At 53.8% G+C, this 25,912-nt stretch overlaps 1 protein-coding gene across 8 annotated transcripts; it reads right to left on the bottom strand.

The window, feature by feature from the left end:
• Window positions 1-314: 314 nt before the first annotated feature.
• Window positions 315-25,712, bottom strand: HPS1 (HPS1, biogenesis of lysosomal organelles complex 3 subunit 1). 8 transcript variants are annotated; one of them, XM_027528400.1, is made up of 20 exons: window positions 25,629-25,712; window positions 23,845-23,951; window positions 19,931-20,047; window positions 16,271-16,408; window positions 15,921-16,063; window positions 14,201-14,309; window positions 13,019-13,179; window positions 12,435-12,537; window positions 11,686-11,781; window positions 11,475-11,544; window positions 9,946-10,001; window positions 8,486-8,653; window positions 8,212-8,391; window positions 7,083-7,144; window positions 6,460-6,594; window positions 6,313-6,378; window positions 5,175-5,319; window positions 2,855-2,968; window positions 1,526-1,608; window positions 327-1,057 (listed from the first exon to the last, which is right to left on the bottom strand). In XM_027528400.1, the coding sequence occupies exons 3-20, from the start codon at window positions 20,045-20,047 to the stop codon at window positions 895-897; spliced, it is 2,109 nt and encodes a 702-aa protein (XP_027384201.1). In that variant the 5' UTR covers window positions 23,845-23,951; window positions 25,629-25,712; the 3' UTR covers window positions 327-894. The 8 variants fall into 8 exon arrangements, with proteins under 8 accessions (XP_027384207.1, XP_027384201.1, XP_027384203.1 ...); XM_027528402.1 differs by lacking the exon at window positions 25,629-25,712 and adding an exon at window positions 25,470-25,615; XM_027528403.1 differs by lacking the exon at window positions 25,629-25,712 and adding an exon at window positions 25,422-25,440.
• Between the last annotated feature and the right edge of the window lie 200 nt (window positions 25,713-25,912).

Raw genomic sequence — 25,912 nt, 5'->3', positions numbered from 1 at the left:
TCGCTTCCCTCAGTCCCAGCCGTGGCCTCTCAGCCCTGGCAGCGGGCGCGCCCAGGTCCCAGGCTCTGCCCGCCCCTTGTCCTTGGGCCTGTTTTCTGGTGGGGGCCGGGGGGACTTTAGAGCAGGGGCTGTACCCAGGGCAGTGCTCTCAATCCAGGGCACGCCAGGACCACCCCCGCCCCCTCCCCAGGAGGCTCTGAGAAACCTCACAGCCTGGGATCTGTGGGACTGAGTGACACGAACCTCTGGGGCAGGGCTGGGGCAGGAGCCGAGAACCAAGAAGGGAACAAAGAGGCCACCGAGAAAGGCCGGGGCTGGAACCACAATAACCGTGACCAGAATTTATTCGTGCCTGCCGCCATCCTGCAGCCCCACGACTGTCCCGACGGGGGCGCAGTCACACTGACTGTGGGGAGACAGGCTCAGAGGTGGGGGAGAGAGCCACAGCGTCCAGAGCCACAGCGAGCACACGGCAGAGCCAGAGCTCAACCCAGCCAGGGGAGCACCTTTCACGCGAGGAGGAGACGGCTTCCTGAGGTGCTCTCCCCACTCCAAGAAGAGCTGGGCACTTCCTGTTGGTCTCCTGGGGTAAACAGAGAGGCAGTTCCCAAAGTGGGGTGGCCCTGGGTCTAAGGTCACATCCACAGCTGCTCTAGCTAAGGAGACTGGCCTTCTTCTTTCTCCAGAAGGAAAGGTTTGGGGGTTTGCTTGTTACCCGCAATGGAGGTGGCTCTAAATGAGTTTCTTTAAGAAATCCTGGGGCTGCCCTGGAGACAGTACCATCCCCAGGGCCACTGTGGACAAGAGGAGGCTCTTGCCGTGGTGATGTCTGTGAGCCAGGTAGGCCTGGAGAACCAGGGGCACAGGCGGATGCACGGGGCAGCCCTCCTGGTCCTACAGCAGGTGGACACGGGAGGCCTCGCCCAGGCGCTGGGCCAGCTCGCCGGCCTGCTGCACCAGCACGTCCGTGGGCACAACCGACAGGTGGAGGGCCAGCAGCTCGTGGCACCTGACAGCCTCGGCCGGGTGGCCCTTGCTGTAATACCGCAGGAGCTTCCTGGGGGAGAGAGGGGAAAGGAGGACAGGATTCACGAGGGAGACATGGCCATGAGGTCCCCTCACTGGACTCCAGCACCAGGCTGGAAAGGACTTCCTTGCTCCTTGCTGACTCCCCATTTTTGAGGCTCAGCCCCAGGCCGTCAGGGCCCACCCTCTGGAATCCCAACCCTGGATGGCAGGGCCCCAGCTATGGGGCCACAGAGCCAGCTAGGGAAGGTCCCAGGAGCCCAGCAGAGACAGCTGCAAATGCTGTCTCAGGGTGCAACAGGAGGAGAGGAACCCCAAGAGCACCCCTCTCTCTTCCTCTGACTGCCCGGCCGTGAGGAGCTTCTAACAAGGGGGGCTGGGCTCGGGGCGGGGGGCCAAGGAAACACTCCTGAAGGAGGGCTGCTGCCTCTGCTGAGATGGGCGCGTATCACCTGTCACCTGTCCCCCTGTCCCCAGCGGCCCTCCGGCTCGGCCTCACCTGTAGTAGTCCCCTCCCAGCATGCCGACGGGCGCTGAGTCATCAGACAGCACAGGCACCTCCATGATCTGGAGTTTGTGACCCTGGGGGAGGAGGAGAGCTTCTTGAGTGGGGAGGCGGTGGGCACGGCGGGAAGACCATGGGCCTGAGTCAGACACAGCGGGTCCGAGGCCCAGCTCAGCCCTGTTTAGCAAGTGCTTAGCACTGGCAAAATGCACTGACCTCTTTCTACCCTGTCTTCTCACCTGTGAACTGGGGATAAGAATAAACTCCCAAGAATATTAGATGTGATGAACATAAAGTTCCTGGGGTCATGCCGGGCACCATGGTGGTAGCTCTCATTCCCACCAACCAGTGGACCTGGCTCAGTGTGAAGGATGGTGATTGGGGAGGTGTCAGTAAAAGCAAAGTGTGACCAAAGGCCAAGTCTCTCTCTGAAAGGACTGGGAATCCCAGGGAAGGACATGCCAGGGAAGCGACTCAGGCTCGGCTGGGCTCCCACCATGTGCCAGGCATCGTCATGGGGTTCCTGCAGTCCTGTGCCCACTGGGATGGTGAGGCCCGCCCATTACCCCATGGAGCCAACCACACACACAGAGAGCCTGTCTCTCCCTAGAGGCTGAGGTGACGCTCAGCTCCACGTCCTGGGCACCTCTGAGGAGGGCACAGGGCAAAGATGGGAGCCTGCAGGCCAGGAAGCCAAGCCTGGGTTCTGACGTCATCACTTAGAACCTCGGTGCCCTGGCCGTGGTGTTTGATCTCAGGGCATCAGTTCCTCCACCTGCAAAATGGGATCAGTGACACTTGTCCCAACCAACACATGGGCTGTGCAGGTGTGTGAGGCTGTGAGAGCAGCAAGATCCCAACAGCCACACTGCACCATGGAAAGGTTCGCCACGACCTCAGGCTGAGGGGAAGCAGGGCATGCTGCCAGGAGCAGAGACAGGGCATGCAAGGTGTGAGCAGCTTTGCTCAGGGCAGGTTGGTTAACTGCTCTCAGCCTCCATTGATCTGTCTCAGCAATGGGAGCAGGAAGCGAGGCCTTGTATCACACAAAGTGTGGGCTGAGCATCCTTGCTTGCGCGGGGCATGGAGGTCTGTTCATGTGTCACCAGGATGCCTCTTGAACAACAGTGTGAGTTTTTCAGAGAACTGGGGGCAGGGGTCACAGAGCCTGAGCGCAAAGGCGGACCTGAGCTCTGGGTCCCAGCCAGCTGGGCTTCGCTGTCAGTCCCACTGGTGTCAAGAAGAGTTGGAGAGACAGATTGAACAGAATCCAGGAGAAAGGGAGAATTTCAGGACTGCCCTGCCCGGGCCAGCCACACCCACCATGTCGTTCTCGAACCACAGGAAGTAGGAGCAGCAGAAGTCCCCCTCGCGGAACAGCAGCGTGGTGTAGCCCTTCTGCAGGTATCTGCGCGCCAGCCGGATGAGAGACCAGACCTGGGGAGAGGGGACAGCGCTTGTCTCTGCAGCCCGAGGGTGGCCCTTACCCCACGTCGGGGGCTGGGCTCGGGCTCTCAAATCCCAGTGAAGAAAAGCACTCAGAGGAGGAGCTCCTGGAGGGCCAGGGGCCTCTCCTGTTCCTCTTCCTCTTTGGTGCCTGGGCCCAGCTTTGGCTCAGAGCAGGAGCTTAGTAGTAAACAGATGATGGATGGATGGATGGACTACCTATCCCTCTCATTACTGCAAGGACAAAATATATGTATCAACACTTTATGAATCTGTACTATATACACGAGCTATAAAGTAGCAAATTCATCTTTCAGGCCAGAACAGAGCCCGGGACACAAGCGGAGATGAGAGGGTAGCCCCCTGGAACTCTCCTGATGTTGAGGGCTCACACAGACCCTCAGGGCTGAGGGTCTCTGGCACGGCTCTATGCCAAGAAGGTGCTAGAAAAGTGTTTGAATGCACAGTGCCCTGGCCCTGGCACACCCTCTGCTCTGAGGTGAAGTCTGAACGAGGGCTCACCAAGGGCACTGATGGGAACAGTGACTGAGGGTCAACGTGCCTCAGGTCCTCTCTGCGAGGCTCTCCTCCCTGATTCAAGGACTTCCGCTGCTGCCTGTGAGCTGCCCGAAGGGAGCTGGCAGCAGGGGGCACCTCTGCCCCCACCCCCCACCTCCCAGGGCTGGCAAAGGCCTTCTGCACTCCAACCAAGACGCTTGGTGACAGGTGTACATGAGCCCCTCCCAACCTGATCACACACAGCATCTAATTAAATGCAAACAAATAACATGGACTTGCTCTGTTTTTCAGGAAAGCAATTAGACAATGTATATCAGTAACCTTAAAAACAATTCCTCCCACTTGACTTCATAATTCCATTTCTGGGAATCCACATTGAGAAAATGATCTGAGATGAGGACAAGGATAAATACGTAGAGGTGTGTGCACCAGCATTATTTATGACAGAGTCTGCGAACAGTCTCAGTGTTCAACGCTGGGGAAACGGCTAAGTACATGGTGCTGCGTTCCCATGATGGACTGCCGTGGAGCCGGTGAGAATCATGTTGATAAAGAATTAATGACATGAGGAAATGCACCAGATACACAGTGAAGTAAAAATGCGGGAAACACATGCATATGCAGGATGACCTCAACCACAACAAACCGCACAGGAAAACGGCGGAGAGAAAGGCACCAAGACGAGCCCAACTACCCCGGACGGAGACGAGGACGCTGGTGTGGACGGTCCCAGGAAACGCTCGACCAAGCCCAGCTACCTCCGGGGCCACTGCTGTGCATCACCGTGTGTGTGCATCTGTAACCTACGGGGTAACTCCACGATGTTACTGGTGTTCCCGTTCTCCTTTATAGAAGAGGTAACTGAAACTTAAGACTCCCTACCGCCCCAGGCCACACAGCTAGTGAGGGGCAGAGCTGGGTCTCCAGTGGGCTGTCGGCGACCTTGTTTGCACCATTATGATACACTTTACTTAGATATATAAAATACACATATATAATAATGTAAAATATATGTAACACGTATAATATATAGTAACATAATATGTATAATATATGTATAAAATACAGATTTTTATAAACTGGCAGAGGCCTCCCCACCAAAAATACTAGTTTGCCATGAAGATGAATCAAAGAAAATAAATGGAGCCCTGGAGACTGTTTCCTCTGTAGAAACCTCCTACTTTTACATTCTGATACTCAAATCCATTAACCTGTGTGTCCCCTTTCTGTCTTAGTGAACTCAACAAACCCTTCCTGGGCCCCGGCCACTCCCTCCCTGGCCTCACTACCCAGTGTTGCTCCAGGAACTTTAACACATCTGGGGAGGTGGCCCCACATGCTGGCCGGGGCCCTAGGGTGACAAAGACAGGACCGTTCTCTTAGGAGCCTACAAAGCTGGGTGCGGAGGTAGGAAGAATGCAGGAAGAGTTCCCATGGGGGTGCTCGGAGTTTCCCGGGGGCCCAAGCGCGGGGACTAGCCCTCTCAGGCAGGGCCCAGGCACGCCTCGTCTGATGCGCAGGGAGCGTGCCTGGGCTGGGAAGAATGCAGGAAGAGTTCCCATGGGGGTGCTCGGAGTTTCCCGGGCGGGGGCCCAAGTGCGGGGACTAGCCCTCCCAGGCAGGGCCAGGCACGCCTCGTCTGACACGTGGGGAGCGTGCCTGGGCTGGGCCAGGTTACCTTGGTTTTGACGAAGGTGGCCAGGGGCCCCCGGCCCAGCTCCGATGAAGTCCTCTCACTGCTACTGAGGGAAGGGGCCACCATCTGACCAGTGGTGCGGTCCACGTAGATGAAATGCACCAGGCCTGGGAAGTCTTCCAGGAAGGTGAGGGGCCGAGTTAAGGTGCTTTTGAAGCCAGAACCAGGGAAGGAGCTCCTCCATCCACCGAGGCTTCCTTCAAGCGTCCCCCTCCCCTGCCCCATAGGTTTCCTTTTCAGCCACCCTACCCTCCCAGGACACTCTCTTTCCCAGGTCTCGCTTTCGCTTTGAACTCCCAATCCCAAGAAGGTCTAAGGTGCAAGCACAATGGATCTCTGGCTCTGGCACATTTAACGCCGGGAATTCTGCTCCCAAGGAACACAGCATGTTTATGTTTTACCATCTTCATGCAGGATGAGTTTAAATGACACACGTGGTGAGGCCAGGGTGGGAGCAGAGCTACGGAGCTGAGGAGTGAGCCTCACTGGCCGCCACCCATGCCTCATCTTGGGCTGGAAGGCTCCATTTGAGGACAGGCAGCAGCAGGTGGCTGGCAAGGCCCTCTGTCACCGCTTCCGCCTGCACGCTGAGGACTCAAGTCTCAGGAAATTTTAATACTGAAAAAACTGCTTCATATAAAGTTTCAGGGAAGATCAGTAATTGATAAAACTAGTTCTCTAATAAAAGGATACGTCTTGGAGATGGCTTTTTAAACAGGGACCAATAAACACCCTTACCGCAGGCCTTCTCTGAGCCTTCATATTCCTCTGTACTGTAGCATCTAAGGAGGGGGACACGGCCCCTCAAACCTACCTGACCCCAGGCCCTTGCCCCTCCTGGAGACCCACTGCCACTTTGCTGGCTGGACATCTACACAGATGATCTCTATGAAGTAATCCTGGGACACCAGGGATTTCTGAAATTCCGGCCTCGGAGCATTCCTACAGATAGGACACCAACAGGACACTAAAGTCTCCTCACTTTCTTCAGCAAAAGGAAGCTGAGGTGCCAACTATGTGTGTGCTCTTTCCCTAAAGCTGCTGTCATTCAAGTGAGGGGCAGAGGAGGCAGCAGCCCAAGGGGCCTTCACGGCCAGCCCAGGGCCGGGCATCAGGATATGACACCATGGTGACGTTCCTCCTGCTCTTCACCAGCAGGAAGTCCTTCCAGTCCGCCAGCTTTTCTCTGTCGAGGGAGCAGGGGAGCAGGAGGGTGAGGCGTGCCCGGCTCCTGCCCTGGCCGCCAAGGGGTCACACTGCCACTTACTGCATGAGTGTCTGGACTTGGTCCTGCAGGTGTTGGGGCAGGTGGGGGCCCCCGCGGCCCGGGGCCATGGTTAGGAAGCTGAACCGATAGATGGCGCATAGCTGCCGCTTCACCTTCCTGCACGCCTGGAGCAGCCTGGGGGCCAGAGATGAACTGTCACAGAGGGAAGGATCCTGGAGGGCACAGCTAGGACGGCACCCCATCCCTGTGGTCACCCTCCTCCTGGACTGATGGACACGGCTGATGAACTACACCCTGGCCCTCACTGAGCTGGGAGTCAGCTTCCACGTTCCCCCGACATGGGGCTCTGAGAAACTCAAATCTCCTCCAACCTCCTGGTTTATTTTATGGAAAAACAAGGCGCAGTGACTTGCCCAAGGTCACGCTGGGTCTGTGTGGAAGCTGGGTCTCTGCTAGTGGTGTCCGGTCCTCAGGCCCTGCTCCTCAACCTCTGTCTTCTCTGCCCCCAGCCTCCCCTCAGCATCGTGGGGGTTGGATCCCCCTCCCAGGACCCCCTCTGTCCTCAGAAGCGCCTCCCTGAGCATCTTCTCCTCCTGGGCTTGGAGGAAACCTGCCGTCTCGTCCAAACGATGCCCTCCTTGACCTCAGGGCCCACCACTCACTCCAAGGATGAGCCGGGCTCACTTTTGGAGAAGGCCTTGGTCTTGAACTCCAGCCAGGTTTTCTGTAAGCAGACAAGTGACAGGCGGCTTCCTGACAATGTTCTCACAGTGAGGTCCAGGGGGGCTCTGACATCAGGCTCTAGAAGGCTCCCCATCTCCATGCATAGCACATAGCTGCTGTCCACAGCCAGGCTGGGTCTCTGGCAGGGCCCCCAGCACGCTGCAGCCCACTGTACACCACGGTCTAGTCACTCAGCAGGCTTTTACTTAAAAAGCAGCTTCTGGGTTTGAGCCGCAGGCTCTCGGCCTCACTGGCAGACACGTAAGCCAGTGCTGTCCAGAGGCAGGTCAGTGCCTCGAGGGCGGGCTGGATGCAGCCAAGGGCGGGGGTGCTGATCCCCTTCAGGGGTCTTTGCCTCCTGACACCTCACTGGGGCTGCCGGGCACCAGGAGACATGGGGCGCTGTGGACTGACTGGGCTTCAGTCACCTGCTCTGCCTCGTCTAATCCCCTGCTTATTTTCAAACCAGTGCAAACTTCAGCCACAATGAATCTCAGTTCCTCAAACAGACCCAAGCCCTGCCAGCTTCCTGAACGGCCTCAGATCTCAGCCCAGGGTTCTCATCTGGCGAGTTCCCTCCTAGGCTCCTGCCTGGATTGCGCCTGTCTCCTCCTCTGTTCATGTACTGTCCCTGTGTCTGGGCCTCACGACCCTATCTGGGCTCTAAGCCCCCCGTGGGTAGGACGGCCTCCCTGTGTCCTGCAGCCTGTGAGACCAGCCACGTGGTGAGGGGCATAGTGGGCAGGCCACTGGCCATTCCTGAGCCCTCGACTTGGGCTCTACCTCCACTGCTCACCCGTCCAGTAACTTTGGCCAAATCACCATCTATCTGAGTCCCTCCCTGGTTTCCTTACCTGAAACATGGGAGCTGGAACCTGTGTTCTGCCGAAGTTACACAAGAACGTTTAGGAAATATACAGTGTACTGCTGAGTTGCGGGGGATCAGAGCACAGTCCTCTGGTGGGGTGGGGCAGAGGCCAGCCCCCTCCCCTTGAGCCTTGGCCCCTCAGGTGTGATGAGAACAGGCCTCCCCTCCCCAAGGTGGGGCGTCCGGGGCCTGCGTCTCACCTGAAGTTCTTGCCCACCTCGATTCTTGACAAACTTGTCCATCCTCTGGCGGAGGTCCGCCATGATGGGGTGGGACCGCAAGGCACTCCCAGCCTCTTGCCCCTCCTTCAGCTTCTTCTCCAATTGAGAAAACCCATCCAGGAGCTGGTACAGGGCCAGGGCCAGGGCCGTGCTGGGGCACTGAGGGGAGAAGAGCAGGGCGGGGTGGACAGGGGTGGCCAGGGGGCAGGTGTCCAGGCCGGGATGGCCCCAGGGCAGGCGGGGGCGCTGATACCTTGGTCAGGAGCACCATGCTGATGCCTGGCCACAGGGGCAGGCAGTACATGGTGTGGGGCACCAGGGGGCAGTAGCTGTCTTTCACGCTGGCATCCAGGAAAATCCTTCTGGGGCCAGAGGGTCCTGGGGAGTGAGCGATCAGCGTCTGGAGGGTGTCTTCAGCCATCTGAGGAGGAAGAGGAGCTGTCAAGGGGAGGGGAGGGGCAGTCGTTGGGGGTCCTCCCCAGGCTGGGTCCCCCTGCAGCTGTTCACTTGCTGTCTCCCTCAGAACCTCGAGGGACAAACTCTTCTAGCCCACAAAGTCCCAGTTCCTAAATGCTGGCCCTCTGCTGAGGCTCCCCTGGCAGCTCCCGTCGTGCTGTCTATCTCTCTCTCTCAGGATCCTCGGGGCCCTTCTGCACAGCGTCAGGACTGGATGCCACACAGGGGTGGTGGGTAGTAAAAAAGGGGAAAAGGAAGAAAGGAAAGTGGGAAAGGCAGATGGAGCGGCATGAGCTGGGGGGGAGGCTCCTCCCCAACTTCATGTACACAAAGGGTTTAAAGCCTGTTAACAATTGATCATTTGACCACCTTCCGGACCTCCAAAAGTCATTCTAAGGGTGCAAGTGAGGGCTTCCTGGACTAAATGAGAAAACTCTAGCCTCATGAGGGCTCTGGGTAAGAGTCTTCAGTGGGCAAAAGTGGAAAATTAAGGGAATCATTAGGGATGCCACAAAAGCTTCTTTGTAAGGAAGTCATGGTAGTCTTATGATGACAGCAAAGGACTGGACGCAACACACTGGTTGCTCCAAGAATTTGCTAAATAAATAATAACATAATGCAGGCAATGCATTCTGAACAGTCTCGTTAAAAACCACATTGCCAAGGACTGCCTCATCAATGGGAAATGCTCAAAAACAAAAAATAATGCAGAGCATTAGGATTCAAATCAGGTAAAAGAAAAAATATATATGTTGTGTGTGTGTATAAATACACTTATAAAGTCATAGGAAAGCCTAGAAGGAAACACTCCAAATGTGTTTAACAGTAGCTAACATCTGGGGTTGGGACTGAGTGGTTTTTATTCCTTTTCCATATTTTAATTGTTTTCCCCAATTTTTCTACAGTGAACATATTTACTCTCTTATTAAAAAAAAATTAAAAATTAAGTTAGACTTTCACTCCCAAGAACAGTGAGAGTGGGGATTTCTCAGGAGTGGAGGCTGTGTGTCTGGGGGAGGGGGAGGTGGGAGGGAGAAGGCCACCCTCACTCACCACGCCTCACCCTACCCTGGCCCCCACCTCTGGGCTGAGCTCCATTCCCTGCACTGGCCGGACAGCCGTGAGACAGCACCAGGAAGACCGGCATGGCTGGAGCGTCACCCCAGGGGAAGCCCCCAGAGCCACCAGGGCCCACTGCAGCATCTCCAATCAGCTGGTACCCTGGCCAAGCGCCCTGGGCCCCCAGGAAAAACTCACCTGAATGTGGGGAGAGTCAGTAGGTGGGGTGCCCCCATCCAGCCAGATGGTGCTACCTGCAGACAGACCGTAGGTAATAACAGAACGACAGAAACAGTGGGAAAATGTGAACACTGGCCCAACAGCCTGCCAGCAGGGGACGATGGAAAAGAGGCCCTTCCCCACTGGCAGCTCAAAGCACCTCGCTGGGCACAGCACCTTGGTGTGAACTGGAGAGCCTTCCCCTTCTCATTCTACCCCAAGCTGGCGAGTGCAGGGCAAGCTCCCTCTGTGGTACCACAGCTAGGGCAGCCTGGGCTGGGGAAGAGAGGCACCCCTGCCCGCTCCCCCCTGCCCAAGCTGGCTGCCAGGCACGAGTTCCTCTCCCTGTATCTCGCAGTGGGGGGGCAGGTCCCTCAGACCCCTACTCAGCCCCCCCAATCCCCTCCTTGCTTCTGTCTTCTCTACCCCTTCGAGCCCCTCCCTGGCTATAACAGTGCCTTTTCACTCTTTGCTCGGAGGCAGCAGAAACCGTCTATAGTTCCCCATTCATTTAGTCAATCAGCAAACTTTTACTGAAGCACCTACTGTGTGCTGGGAACCGAACTAGACTTCTTTTCCTAGGACAGCTCACAAAAACTACTGAACCAAGTACGTATTTGAAATATTATAGCTTTGTACTAACAGCGTTCTCTTGTATATTTCACTTCAAATAACCACCATTCATAATCACGTTTCTTGGGGAAAGCCTGTATCTATGTTTCAAACACCTGTCTTAAAATGGATGAAAGCAACTCAAGCTGTTTGTAAGCTGAGTTCTGTGCGCTGTGGAACAGGAATTGTTTACAGCTTTGAGGCATGAAAAAACTAACCACTGAGAGAAAGGGGTCAGGACGAGGAACAAGGGGAGGAAGCAGTGGGAAGAAAACCACTTCAGCCGTCACCCCAAAGTAGCGCTTTCTGATGTGCTTAGGCTCGTGGCAAGCTTACAGAACCCAGGAGAGCTGCGACCTTGGCCCTGGAGAAGTGGACAAGCAGAGATGAGCTGCCATGTGGTCTCAGAGGTCCCAGGCTCCTTTTTTGTTTTGTTAATAATATTTCAAACATTTTGGTTTTTTTTTTTGTTTGTTTATCCACTTACTTTGGAAGTAAAGTATAAACTATACAGATTGAATATTGATATTTTAAACCACTGTGCTGGAAAGAAACTTACTTAATTAGCTGATTACTTATTAACTACAAAAAAGAAACAGAAGGCAGGAGAGTACACACATGCGAGCTGAACTTTTAAATGAAATCAACTTTCATAAAAAGTTTTATGGATCACTGAAGTGGCCTCAGTAGTCCTTGAATTCAAGCTGGAGCTGGCAAGACAGACAGAGGGGCTGCAGCAGACAGCGTCCTGGACTCTAGGAATGTGGGTGTCTGTGCCTGGCCTTTTACAGGGCATTGGGATCCACTGACCCCTAAGATAGACTCCCAGGGCTACCAGTTGGCACCCAGCTCCTCCCCCTCACCATCCAGGGTCCCTCCTCCACTCTAGGTCTCACCTGAACTCTGCTCCCCAGGGGAAGGAGCTGGTGTGAAGTACTCCTCAGTCGGGGAGAAGCTGTCTGTCTCCTGGGAGGGAGAAGGGGCACCTGGGCTGAGGGCTCAGGGAGGTTCTCCCGGGGGCTCAGCCCTGGACCCTGCTCTCCCAGGAGAGGCAGACCTTCCCCTCCTCTTCCCTCCTGGTCCCCCGCCGTGGTACAAAGCACATACGGTCCCCGCAGAATTCCTGGTCGGGTCTGCAGCACAGGAGCTCCAGGCCTGCCGCACGGGGATGCTCTGGCTGCGGTGGAGCCTCCGTGGGGAAGGCTGTGACAGGACAGGCCCGCGGATGCTGGTTAAAGCTGCTGACTGGCTTCTCTTCCTGCCAGCGCTTCATGGCACAGCCCTCGGGGGAGCTTGCCGGCCCCTGCGCCCACTCCACTGCACAGCCCCGAGTGTGCGCCATTGCTTCCCAGGGATGTTTCAGTTCTAGTCTTTCTCCAGAACCACAGAAATTCTACAAAGTCCAACAAACTGGCATCCCAATCACTTGCCACACTGCCACTGATGAGGAGGGTGGTGTGGCAACCAGGCTGGCCAGCACTTTCTAAGTGTTTCACTATGCCCCAGGCACTGCTGGGCTCCAAGTAACCCTGAGAAGTAGATGCCATGGTTGTCCCATTGCACAGATGAGGGAATTGAGGCTCCCATGGGGTGAGTACTTGCACAGCAAACAGCTAAGTGGCGGAGCGGGGACTACGTGACTCCAGAAACCTGTACTTTTAACCCTCTAATCCACCTGCCTTCTAGAATTCCCCTTACACCTGAAAGCAAGTAGAAAAGTCATGCCTAACCACACATTCAGGACTGAGACTCAGAAACCAGTCTCCCCAGCTGCCTGCCCAGCGCTCTCCAGACTGGCCATCTGAGTTGCCTTTCTGGTGGCCTCCCACTGCCCAGAGAGCTGCCCCGAGAGAGACCTGGGGGTCACTGTCCTCTGCCGTGCTCTCGCTGGGGTAGAGATCCTGCACCAGGAGGATGAGGGCCAGGAGGTCGGCTGGGCGCAGGGAGCTGGCGTTGTGGCTGTGGAGAGGACAGGAAGCCAGTCAGCACGTCTCCACTGCCCCTGCCCGCAGGTAACAGTGGATGGGAGCAGGCAAGTAAGGGGGTCTGGAGAGGGTTCCTGCCCTCCATAGTTTATAAAGGTGCCAGCTGACTTTATCCTCTTCTGAGAAAGACATGGAATATACAAAATTAACGAACTCATTCATTTTTAAAAATAAAACTTGGTTGTGCTGAAAAAAAAAAAAAACCCATGACCAGCGGAAAACCACCAGGGACCAGGAACGGCGTATCAGGAAACCCTAAGTTCAGACTCTGAGACAGTATTCCAGGAAGGAGTAATTCAGAGAGGGGAGCGAACCGAGGGGGATGAAGAACTGAGAATCGAAGAATCAACACTTCCTGGAAGTGATGGGTCTGGAAGGTTTCCCTGGCCCAGGAGGTGGTGCTTTTCAGGAAGGGGTCGCAAGAAAGGGTGAATGTGAGGGGTCCTGGGGCTCACCTGGAGTAGAAAGCCAGCAACTTGGAGTGCACGAGCAGGAAGGCGTGCAGGGCCTCCTCGCCAGCCCGCCCGGGGCTGGAGTTGATGGCCTGGACGACGTGCCGCTCCAGTGCCTCAATGCACAGCTCACAGAGCTGAGGGTGGATCAGCCGCTCCACAGCCTGGGCACGCGGACAGGGGGATGGAAGCCATGTCACCCCAATTCCTCCCGTCCCAGCCAAAGTCTAGTGATACATTCACTTGGGCCACAGTGAGCACACACCACGTGCCAGACGCTTGGGAGCAGGGAGGCTCAGACCAACACAGGCTGTGCTCTTGAGGGGCTCAGTCTGTACCGGTGTAACAGGCTCCTGCGGGGTCTACATCTGCCGGGGGCGGATGCCCCTGACACTCACTCACGGCTCACTCTCCTGTGCACCTGGCTATTAATGGTGAGCTCATACTTGTTTGCTCTTCATTTGTCCTCTAACTCAGTGACTTTCAACTTGTAGTTCCCAAACCAGCATAACCAGCGTCACCTGGGAACTTGTTCAAAATGCAAATTATAGAGCCTCCCACCCTCAATGCCTACAGTGACTGAGAAAAGTGAAGCCCAGGAACCTAATAAGTCCTCTAGATGATTCTGATGCATACAAAGAGGAGAACCACTGATCTACAGAGAATCTGTCTACAACAGGGAGCAAGGGGGGTGCTACTGACGACCAGCCTACTCCTCAGATCTGCGCTTAAGTAGGAGCCGAGGCTCAGCGCACCTGTCACTGCTGGCCCGAGATGTAGTTTGCTGGTTGTAGGTTGGTACCATCATTTGCACTCAGGCAATCTTTAGTGCTGCTTACTTTTTACTATTTTCTACTCTAGTTTCAGCTCAGTATAATTTGGGGGAAGGGATCAGAGGCGAGGGAGCTAACTTCAGAAATTTCCATAATTTACTGAGAGCCCAAAAACTGCACTAAGAAATCTGTTTTACCCAAAGTCTAGCCATGTTATTATAGGGAGGCCCATCAGAGTGCCTAACGCACCACGAAGCCAGAAACAGCAGCCCTCTGAAATGCATGAGCCTGGGGACTGCTGGTGCCCTCACTCACTGGGGTGGGGGACAGACGTCAAAGCATGGTCTCAATGCTGCCCAGCCCCCGCGGCCTGACACTTCCGTGGCCCGAGGACTCCCGCACCCAGCATCACCTCTACGGCAAAGCACTGCTCTTGGTCCCGCAGGCGGGTGTAGGTCCACAGCAGGCTCTGGAAGCGCTCCCACACCTCCACACGCTGCTCCAAGTCCGGGGGCCGCAGCCTGGGGCAGAGCAAGGGAGACCCACAGAAAAGTGGCATCCCCAGCTTCAACCAAAGGAGCAGTCTGAGCTCACTGTTAGAGCTGGGCAAGCTCCTGTGACAAACACCTGGGGGAAACCCCATACCACACCTGGGGGAGCCACACAGCACACCTGGGAGGGCCACACAGCACACCTGGGGGATTCACACAGCACACCTGGGGGAGTCACACTGCACACCTGGGGGAGTCACACAGCACACCTGGGGGAGTCACACTGCACACCTGGGGGAGTCACACTGCACACCTGGGGGAGTCACACAGCACACCTGGGGGAGTCACAAAGTACACCTGGGGGGCCACACAGCACACCTGGGGGGGCCAAGTCACACAATATACCTGGGGGGGCCACACAGCACACCTGGGGGAGTCACACTGCACACCTGGGGGAGTCACACTGCACACCTGGGGGGCCACACAGCACACCTGGAGGAGTCACACAGCACACCTGGGGGAGTCACACTGCACACCTGGGGGAGTCACACAGCACACCTGGGGGGCCACACAGCACACCTGGGGGGCCACACAGCACACCTGGGGGGCTCACACTGCACACCTGGGGGGCTCACACTGCACACCTGGGGGAGTCACACTGCACACCTGGGGGAGTCACACAGCACACCTGGGGGAGTCACAAAGTACACCTGGGGGGCCACACAGCACACCTGGGGGGGCCAAGTCACACAATATACCTGGGGGGGCCACACAGCACACCTGGGGGAGTCACATTGCACATCTGGGGGAGCCACACAGCACACCTGGGGGAGCCACACAGCACACCTGGGGGAGTCACACAGTACACCTGGGGGAGTCACACTGCACACCTGGGGGAGTCACACAGCACACGTGGGGGAGCCACACAGCACACCTGGGGGAGTCACACAGCGCACCCGGGGGGAGCCACACAGCGCACCCGGGGGGAGTCACACAGCGCACCCGGGGGGAGTCACACAGCACACCCGGGGGGAGTCACACAGCACACCTGGGGGAGTCACACAGCACACCTGGGGGAGCCACACAGCACATCTGGGGGAGTCACAGTACACCTGGGGGGCCACACAGCACACCTGGGGGAGTCACAGTACACCTGGGGGGCCACACAGCACACCTGGGGGGGCCACAGTATACTTGGGGGGCCACACAGCACACCTGGGGGAGTCACAGTACACCTGGGGGGCCACACAGCACACCTCGGGGGGGCAAGTCACACAATATACCTGGGCGGCCACACAGCACACCTGGGGGGCCACACAGCACACCTGGGGGGGAAGTCACATAATATACCTGGGGGACCCACACAACACACGTGGGGGAGCCACACCACAACTGGGGGACCCACACACAGTTGGGGTGCATCTGGCTGTGCTCTTGCCATGGAGCAGAGTGGGACGGGGGTGGAACCGGGAGGCGGGTGCCTGAGCAACTCACCTCACTTCTCAGCCTCTCGCTCACACATACATGACAAATGCCAGCGAGAGAGACCCAGGGAGGTGCCAGGAAGCAGCAGGGGCAGAGTGGGACCAGCAGCTTCACCAAGGCCTCGAGAGGGGCTCAGTACAGTACCCCAGGACTCACTCCTTTCGGATGAGCTGTCCATCCACAGTCACCAGCCCAAAGTGCACCTCGAACAGGTACTTGAGCACGCACAGCTTCTGCCGCAGGTCCCCTTCGCCCTCTGTGCGGTCTCCGTTGATGGCGATGAATAGGCATTCTCCAAACTGCAGGCACAGAAATCAGCTGATGTCAGCCAGCCCCCGGGACAGAGATGGGAGAGGGGGCGGGGGGCGGTCAGATCCCAGGGGATTTTGCTAAGATGCAGCATCTGCCTTCTAAAGGAGTCTGAGGTTCAAGATGAAGAAGAGGCGTGTGGACCGTCCAAGGAACCAAGGGGCAGAGGAACGTGGGCCCCAGGGAGGCACACTCACCAGGTGAAGGACATACAGGTAGTTGCCATTTTCCGTCGAGAAGCAGGTGTATGTGTCCGAGAGCTTCTCCAGCATGGTCATAGAGGAGATGATGACCGGGGCCAGGAGGGTGCTAAGCTGGTCCTCCAGGGCGGGAGGCTGCAAGCGGGGCCAGAGAACAACACTGCTCAGGGGGCCAGACACGGGGGCCGAAGGAATGGACAAGACCCAGAACTTGGCGTCAAGGGCTCCGCAGTTCTAGGCACACCCAGGAGGCTGTCACTGTCCTGACAGGGAGACCCCAAATCTTGGGTCAGGAAGACTGGGAAAGGTCAGGCACCTAATTGCATTGTTCAGGCCTGAATTCTGGAAGGAAAGGTAAGGAATTAGGCCACGCCTCCACAGAGGAAGCTGACTCTAAGAAAGTTTGACATGTGCACCAAAGTCCGGGCCCCCTGTCACAGTAAGTCTCCTTTAGGGAAAGTATCCTAAGGAAAACAATCAGAAACGGGGCAGCAATACAGGAGCAAAATGCTCCCCGCCGCATCATTTATAGCAGAAGAAACTGGAGAGAATGTCAATGTCCAGTACCAGGGAAGAGTTAAATATACAGCAGTACATCTGAACGAAGGGAAGATACAAAGCACTTAAGACATCAGAGCACTTCAGTGACGTGGAGAATTCCTACGATACAGAGTAATGTTTTTAAAAGAAGGTTGTGAACGCTCTGTACATTCAAGTACACAGGAAAAACTAATTATTGAAAAACATTTAAAAATTCAACATCATTAAAGTGATTGCTTCTGAACAGGAGGATCAGGATTGATTTCTCCCCCTAGTTTTTATATCTTTCTGTACTTTCCTAGTTTGGTGGCAAGCATGCCTTTCCTTTTATAATCTCTTCCCTCATCCATTCTCCCTGCCTTCCAAATAAAGAACAGAACAAACAGACAAAACCAAAAAGAAACTGGACGGATGTGCTGAAGATCTGTGAGTGAAAATGGGATAAGGTCAGGGTGAATGGTAATAAGTCAAGTTCTTGACACAAGAATGAACAGGTACAAGGGCACAGCTGACTTTCCCCATGCTGATCTCAGGAGCCTTGACCGAAACAGGGAGGAAGCAGAGTCCTAGTTTTCACTTGGATACAAGGCGCTGAGTAAGACCTGGCCTTGAAAAGAAAAACAGGCAAGCAACCAGGGGTACTGTGCGGCACTTGAAATATGAGGGGACTACGGCACATGGGGCGTAATTTCCTCCCACAGACTTGACATTCAGGAACCCAGGCCTGTGTCCACCATTGTAGGGGCTGCCAGTCACCTTCAGTAGGTCCCAGCTCAGGTGGCTCCTCTCCTGACCATCCCTAGGCCCACCCCACCCCAGCCTGCCCCATCCCACACTCTGGTTAAAAAAAAACCCACGGTGTTTTTTTGCCATCTGGTTCATCTTTATCCTCTAAATTCTGTGAGTGCAGGGTCATGTTGCTACATTCACTGCTTTGGCCCCAAGAGGCTGGCAAATAGTGGATTCTCGATTAGTATTTGTTGAACAAATATCCCTTCACATAGGCAAATGCTGGTTGAATTATTCATGTACCATAATTTTCTGGAACTGTCATGAATCAATTACATTAATAGAAATGTGACTTAAAAACCTAGATGGTGTACAGAAACTCATTTTAAAAGCAGTAGCTTTCACTAGGTGTACAGGTGTGACAAGAATTCTTCTGTTTTGGTGGGGTGGTGGGGGGAATGATAATCTTTGGTGTAGCTAGGGTGTAAAGAGAATTCTCCTGTATTATTGATATGTGGTGTGGTTATAAAGTGGTACAATATCTTTGAATGGCTTTTGAATCAATGATTCTTTTTTAGGAATTTATCCTAAGAAAATAATGAGATGTGGGATAAAATTCAAGCACAAATGTTCCCAACAGTAATAGCTATAGCAAACTAGAAGCAATATACATGTCAAGTACTGGAGAAATGGCTAAATAAATGATGCTATATTTATTCATACACTGAATATAATGTTTCCATTAAGATTTATGCTTTTGACAATATTTAACAAAATGGAATAATGCTTTTGCTATAATGGCAACTGAAAAAAACCCAGGAATTAAAACTGTAACTGTGGTATGAGCTCAACTATTTGTAAAAGATAGAGACCCAAAGAAAATATATTGAAGAGCTAATAGCTCGAGGTAGAAGAATTATGGGTCATTTAAAAACTATTTCTCTGTTACTTCCCAAATTTCCTACAATTAAGTCATGTTATTTACAGGACCAGGGGAAAAAGTGTTGTATCCAAGAGAAATAAAACTTTGAAGACTTTTTTTCTTTATGCCAGTCATTTAGGAACTGAAAAATCAGAATTTGTCCCTTTCTGAGGTTTTTAATAAAGAGGCAGAGAAACACTATCAAATCGTTTGCCTCTTAAATTTTTCAGTTCAGTTCAGTCGCTCAGTCGTGTCCGACTCTTTGCGACCCCATGAACTGCAGCACGCCAGGCCTCCCTGTCCATCACCAACTCCCGGAGTTCACTCAAGCTCACGTCCATCGAGTCGGTGACGCCATTTTTAGACCATATTGATGCAATGGTTAAGGAACTAATATACTTAGAAATTCTTAATTTAAAAATTATGTATATTGACTACTAAAAAATAAAGGCGCCTAACAGATAGACCTGTTTTTAGCTTAAATAAAATCACTTAAATGTCTATGATCTCTGATACGCTGTATTACTCCTAAAGAGCATCAGCGATGCTGAGGTCAGTTAACTTGCTGACACGGCACTAGTTGAGCTGATGACCAGGCCCACTGGACCAGGAAGGACACTGAGAGGCAACCAGCTTGTGTGGCCGCAGAAATGCAAGGACTCTCTGCTGGATCCTCAGTAAAAAAGTGTTCAATCCAAAATTAATCTGGAAAAAAATTTCAAAATGAATTATTCCTTTAGAATGTACAGTAGAACTTATCTAAGTGAAAAGGACAACTATCTTCGAGTCATCACATTAAAGTGTTAAACTAGATATCTATATGCAAAGAAATAAACTTCAATCTATACACTACATACAAAAATTCAAAGTGCATCGTCAGACCTAATATAAAACCTAAAACTAAAAAAAAAAAAACAAAACCTAAAACTAGAAAACTTCCAGGAGAAAATATGGGGAAAATTCTTTGTGATCTTGGATTGGGCAAAGGCTTCTTAGATATGACACCAAAAGTATGATCCATAAAAGCAACAAGTGGATAACATGGAGTTATCATATTAAAAATATCTGTTTTGAAAGATATTGTGCAGTAGATACGAAGACAAGACACAGACTGGAAGAAAATATCTGCACAACACGTATCCACTAACTTTCAAAACTTGGTAAGAATAATAAGAAACAATCAATGCAATAAAAAATAGGCCAAGGACCCGAAGAGACACTTCATTAGTGAAGATATAAAGATGGAAAAATAAGCACATGACAAGGTGCTTAAAATCTCATGGGGTGAGGGTGGGGCACAGCCCTCCAGAGCACCAAGGGCTAACCTCTGAGGACGTGTGGGTGCGAGAGGTGCAGACACACGCGGCCTTGTTCGCCGTTCCGGCCGCCAGGGCGGGTGGGCAGGCTCCCCGCCTCCTGACAGTGCTGCGCTAGCCCCCCGTCCGACCCTCCTGCCCTGCACTCACCTTCTCGCCCTCATTCTCTGTCTGTCCAAACTTCAGGCGCAGACTCTCTTCAAACTCCCCATCTGTCCAGTAGAAGAGGACCTCCGCACTCTCTGTGGCCACCAAGACGCACTTCATCTGCCAAGGAGAAGTGAGGTCAAGGTCACCTCCAGCCCCACACCCACAGACTCAGCCTGAGGAATGAAAAAAATTATAATCCCAGCAAATGCCTACTGGATTTTACTGTGGGCGGGCACTACCACGAGGGCCTTCCTGGTGTTACTTCGCAGCACCCTCACAGCAAAGCAGGAGTCTTCAGTTACTCCTATTTTTAACTCAGCAGTGGCCACAGGACTGGAAAAGCTCAGTTTTCATTCCAATCCCAAAGAAAGGCAATGCCAAAGAATGCTCAAACTACCGCACAATTGCACTCATCTCACACGCTAGGAAAGTAATGCTCAAAATTCTCCAAGCCAGGCTTTAGCAATACATGAACTGTGAACTTCCAGATGTTCAAGCTGGTTTTAGAAAAGGCAGAGGAACCAGAGATCAAATTGCCAACATCCGCTGGATCATCGAAAAAGCAAGAGAGTTCCAGAAAAACATCTATTTCTGCTTTATTGACTATGCCAAAGCCTTTGACTGTGTGGATCACAATAAACTGTGGGAAATTCTGAAAGAGACGGGAACACCAGACCACCTGACCTGCCTCTTGAGAAACCTGTATGCAGGTCAGGAAGCAATGGTTAGAAATGGACATGGAACAACAGACTGGCTCCAAATAGGAAAAGGAGTACGTCAAGGCTGTATATTGTTACCCTGTTTGTTTAACTTATATGCAGAGTACGTCATGAGAAACGCTGGGCTGGAAGAAGCACAAGCTGGAATCAAGATTGCCAGGAGAAATACCAGTAACCTCAGATATGCAGATGACACCACCCTTATGGCAGAAAGTGAAGAACTAAGGAGCCTCTTGATGAAAGTGAAAGTGGAGAGTGAAAAACTTGGCTTAAAGCTCAACATTCAATCAGAAACTAAGATCATGGCATCTGGTCGCATCACTTCATGGCAAATAGATGGGGAAACAGTGGAAACAGTGGCTGACTTTATTTTTGGGGGCTCCAAATTCACTGCAGATGGTGAATGCAGCCATGAAATTAAAAGATGCTTACTCCTTGGAAGCAAAGTTATGACCAACCTAGACAGCATATTAAAAAGCAGAGACATTACTTTGTCAGCAAATCTCAGTCTAGTCAAGGCTATGGTTTTTCCAGTAGTCATGTATGGATGTGAGAACTGGACTATAAAGAAAGCTGAGCACCAAAGAACTGATGCTTTTGAACTGTGGTCTTGGAGAAGACTCTTGAGATCCCTTGGACTGCAAGGAGATCCAACCGGTCCATCCTAAAGGAGATCAGTCCTGGGTGTTCATTGGAAGGACTGATGTTGAAGCTGAAACTCCAATACTTTGGCCACCTGATGCGAAGAGCTGACTCATTTGAAAAGACCCTGGTGCTGGGAAAGATTGAAGGCAGGAGGAGAAGGGGACGACAGAGGATGAGATGGTTGGATGGCACCACTGACTCAATGGACATGAGTTTGAGTAGACTCCCGGAGTTAGTGATGGACAGGGAGGCCTGGCGTGCTGAGGTTCATGGGGTGGCAAAGAGTTGGACACGACTGAGTGACTGAACTGAACTGAAAACCAAGGCTGAGCTCTTTCCTGTGTTATCCCGGCTCTCTAAACACAGCATCAGACACACTACCAGCCCGCTGGGATCAAGCGTAAAGAAGGACCCAGCTGGTGATCTGGACATGGGGTCGACTGCACGAGGGAGGCAGGCTGTCAAGGCCTGGTCTGGAACACTGGGCAGCTAGTGCACCTCGCTCTGGGCAGCCCAGTACTTCCACTCAAGTCAAAAACAGCTCCAGAGTACCAGCTCCAAAGCCCACAGGCAGTGGGCTCAGCATTACGGGAGTTTCAGTCACAAGTTCCTCCTGCCCTGGGGGACACAGAGGCTGCGTGACCTTGGCCACAGTTCTTCTCACCCCTGCTTAGCTGCTGCTTCCTCAGCCACCTCCACCAGTATCTTCTGCCCTTTCAGACCTCGTTCCCCATCACCCACACATGTTCCCTCTCTGCAACACACTATGCTTGATTATGTAAAATGTGTTTTCTTATTCACCATGGTAGATTTTTAATCCACAGCTTCCTACTCTGGGCCTTGGCCCCCTGAGGTACAGCAAGACATTGACCTTCTCAACTCCTGGGGCAGCCTGACCACGTCTGGTGAAGCCGGAGCTCTCGGGCCAGCTGCTTGCCCCAGGCAGGGGCTTCAGACCTTATCCTGTACCTCAGCATGTCACATGGACACGAGCACATTACACGTGTGGTAAGACATGACAGTGATGAGGAAGCCCCACTCTTAACTCTTCCATGGGTGGACATTCAGTTTCCTCAGAAGGACTATTATATCTCGAGGTCTCAGACTCAGTTACACTCTTCAGGATCCCCTAGGTGACCAGCTTGGTGGTACTTGCTGCTGCTGCTGCTAAGTCACTTCAGTCATGTCCGACTCTGTGCAACTCCACAGACGGCAGCCCACCAGGCTCCCCGTCCCTGGGACTCTCCAGGCAAGAACACGGGAGTGGGTTGCCATTTGCTTCTCCGATGCATGAAAGTGAAAAGTGAAAAGTGAAGTCACTCAGTCGTGTCCGACTCTTAGTGACCACATGGACTGCAGCCTACCAGGCTCCTCCACCCATGGGATTTTCCAGGCAAGAGTATTGGAGTGGGTTGCCAATGCCTTCTCCAGGTTCCTACTGAGTACCTCCCTAATCTCCAGTTGGATTATCAACTTTAACTCAGAGCACCTAGCTTCATAGTGTTTCTAGCACAGTGAAAAAAAGAGAATGTAGCCTACTCCCATGGAATTGCTACACACAAAGCAGAGACCACGACAGCAATGGAGCGTGAAAGGGAAGGTTGCTGCATGAGGGCAGGTGGGCCCGGAAGAGGCTGCCCTGGGACTCCCAGGTGAGCCTGGCAAGGTTCAGGACTTGAGGGGCTGGCCTGGTGGGAAGGGAGTGCGTGCACTGGAGAACAGTGGGCTGTAGAATGAAGTCTATGAACAACAGAGAGTCCTTGTAGGCTGGTAAGGGTATGTGTCGTGGATGGGTGGGGCCAAGGTTATGGAGGCCAGTAGTCCTGGTGTGGGCTAACGTGGGTCCACTCTTTGCTGAAGGCCAAAGCAGGAAGCTGGGAGGGATTGGGGGAAGGAGGAGAAGGGGACGACAGAGGATGAGATGGCTGGATGGCATCACCGACTTGATGGACATGAGTCTGAGTGAACTCCGGGAGTTGGTGATGGACAGGGAGGCCTGGCGTGCTGCGATTCATGGGGTCACAAAGAGTCGGACACGACTGAGTGACTGAACTGAACTGAACTGAGAGGAGGAAGGGGCTGATTCAGGAGGTGTAGCTTAGAGGTTTGGTAGGCAGTGATGGGGTTTCCCAGGTGGAATAGTGGTAAAGAATCCACCTGCCAATGGAGGAGAGGTGGGTTCAATCCCTGGGTCAGGAAGATCCCCTAGAGATAGAAAAGGCAACCCACGCCAGTATTCTTGCCTGGGAAATCCCGTGGACAGAGGAGCCTGGTGAGCTACAGTCCATGAGGTAGCAAAAGAGTCGGACATGACTTAGCAACTAAACAACAGCAACGGGCTGTGATGATCACCTAGATGTCAGGGAGGGAGAGCAGAACAGGCAAAGGTGACATGAGGATGCAGGCTGGGGCAGGCAGGGGGCGGGGCTGACAGCTCTGCAGAGCCTGAGAGAGCTCAGTCCTCTGCCTGCCTCACCCTGTCCACCTCCCATAGTCCGAGGAGCCCCAGGGCGGGTGCCGCCTGCCTGCATCTCAGGCAGGATCACCTACCGTGGCAAGGAGCACAGCAGAGCTTCCTGACAGCCGAAGGCTCAGAAAGGGCTGCAGGAGACAGCCTCGGTGACCAGCTCATGGACAGCAGCACAGCATTCCACGACCTGGTTAAAACGGGGTGGAGGGGGAGGGGGGCTAAGAGTAAGCAGAGGCTCTCATTTCAACTGCTGCCCGTTCCGGGGAGTGGACAAGATGGTGGAGGGCTGAGTGGTCAAAGGCCTCTCTCTGGCTCTTGGGCAGCCTGCTCAGAACACACTCCCCACTGCCAGGCGTCCCTGTGCTCCACATACTGCTCACCCCTGCCTTCCCACAATGGAGAACATGGACCCAGCAGGCACAGTCCTTTGGACGTAGCCGGTGGCCACAAACGGTAATTCTCACCTACTGTTTCCTCCTGAGCACTCTCACTTCCCTGTGGGTCACTCTGAACCATGGTGTGGTCAGCAAGCCTACCCTGAGCACCCCCAGGCAGCCTGCTATGAGTGACTAATATTAGGCAATAGCACAGCACATCCCAGGGAGACAGAGATGCAGTCCTGGAAGACAGGAGATACCCCAGGATGATGCAGTGAATGGCAGTAAACCAACGCAACAGGCACGGGAGACCTGGTTCTAGTTCTGGCTTTGCCAAGGCACTTACACCTCTCTGGGCTCAACCTCTGGCTCCATCTCCCTCCAGGGTTCTAGTGAGTCAGGGAGCAACCAGGCAGTCACATCCTTAGCAAACTACTTTCTTACAGAAGTGTGTGCTCAATCACGTCCTACACTTTGCAACCCTATGGACTGTAGCCCACCAGGCTCCTCTGTCCATGCTATTTCCCATGAAGGAATACTGGAATGGATTGCCATTTCCTTCTCCGAGGGATCTTTCCCACCCAGGGACTGAACCCACATCTCCTGTGTCTCCTGCACTGGCAGGCAGGGTCTTAACCACTGGGCCACCTGGAAAGCTCTTCTTACACAGAGAGGTGAGGTGGGGGTGTCACTATTCTTATTTCCCAGCTCCCCTCCTCAAAAACAGGGTGAACTAAACTAGTTCCAGAACCACTCATATTTCGATGATAAAAAGCAGGAACAATATAAAGCTTTAGCTTAATCAGGAAGCCAAACATTGCAAGCAAACAGAAGGCAAGAAAGGGCTGTTAAGGGCTCAGCATCTTGTGCAACATGAGACTTCACTACTACGTCACTGGCATGACTGACCTTAACGCCGTCTTCCCATTAACATGGAAATCCTCTTTAGTTGACATTAAGTTCTACTTTTATTTCAAAAGGTCTGTTGGAAAGAGAACCTCACTGGTGTTATTTTGTGGCTTCCCTGCTCTCTGCTCTAAGGAGGGAACACAGGACTCAGTGAAGCTTTAGATGGAGCAGGGGCAACTTGGGGAACCTCTCTGCCCCTTCTCTCCGCCCGCCCCCCGACTCATTTTCACCATTCTCCCTGTAAACTGCCCTTATGACCGCCGCCCCTGAAGGGCCGGAGGACGCAGGAGTAGGACCTGTCCACTGGCAGCCTTCTTGTTTGCCTGGCACTTTCAGTTTATGCAGCAGTTTCACCCCTCAATTCCCCGAACCTCAGAGTGGCAACCGCCCCATTTCGTGGCAGCAGAAACTTTGACTACCAGAAGTGAAGTGACCCGCCACGTTCCCACGCCGGGTGGGTGAGGCTGGCGGTAGGGACCCCTCTACTTCCGGGAGGGCCGTGCCGGGGTCCCGGAGGAGGCCCCGCCGCCTACCGAGGCCCTCGGACTGTGCGTACCGAGTCGTAGCCAAACACCTACCAGCCTGCCAGGAGTCCGCGCCGCGCTTCCGGGTGTGGTCACGTGACCGCCCACGTGACCGCCTGGGGCCGGATTGGAAGCTCGCTCCGCCTCTAGCTGGGTTAGGCTTCTGCCAGCCGCCGTGCACTTTGCTCCGGCTAGGTAACAGGGACCGTCGAGCCCTGGCTGCGACCCTCACTTCCTGCGGGACAGTGGCTACCGCCCTCCGGTCAACGAGGAGGGCGCCGAGGCCCACAGTGTGCGGGCTTCCCCGGCAGCCGTCAGAGGCCCCTGCTGCATCGGCC

Source organism: Bos indicus x Bos taurus, chromosome 26, assembly GCF_003369695.1.
Source record: "Bos indicus x Bos taurus breed Angus x Brahman F1 hybrid chromosome 26, Bos_hybrid_MaternalHap_v2.0, whole genome shotgun sequence".
Lineage (NCBI taxonomy): Eukaryota > Metazoa > Chordata > Mammalia > Artiodactyla > Bovidae > Bos > Bos indicus x Bos taurus.
The sequence above is the reverse complement of the archived record's forward strand: the minus strand, read 5'-3'. Positions and strand labels throughout refer to the sequence as shown.

What these genes read in the sequence shown, in the direction of transcription:
- HPS1 (XM_027528400.1), bottom strand. Translation starts at nt 20,047, where the DNA reads ATGAAGTGCGTCTTGGTGGCCACAGAGAGTGCGGAGGTCCTCTTCTAC. An exon ending in ACCTGTATGTCCTTCACCTG is followed by an intron (nt 16,064 to 16,270) that starts GTGAGTGTGCCT and finishes CTGTGCCTGCAG; the next exon opens with TTTGGAGAATGCCTATTCAT. An exon ending in CTGACTCTCCCCACATTCAG is followed by an intron (nt 8,654 to 9,945) that starts GTGAGTTTTTCC and finishes CTTCCTCCTCAG; the next exon opens with ATGGCTGAAGACACCCTCCA.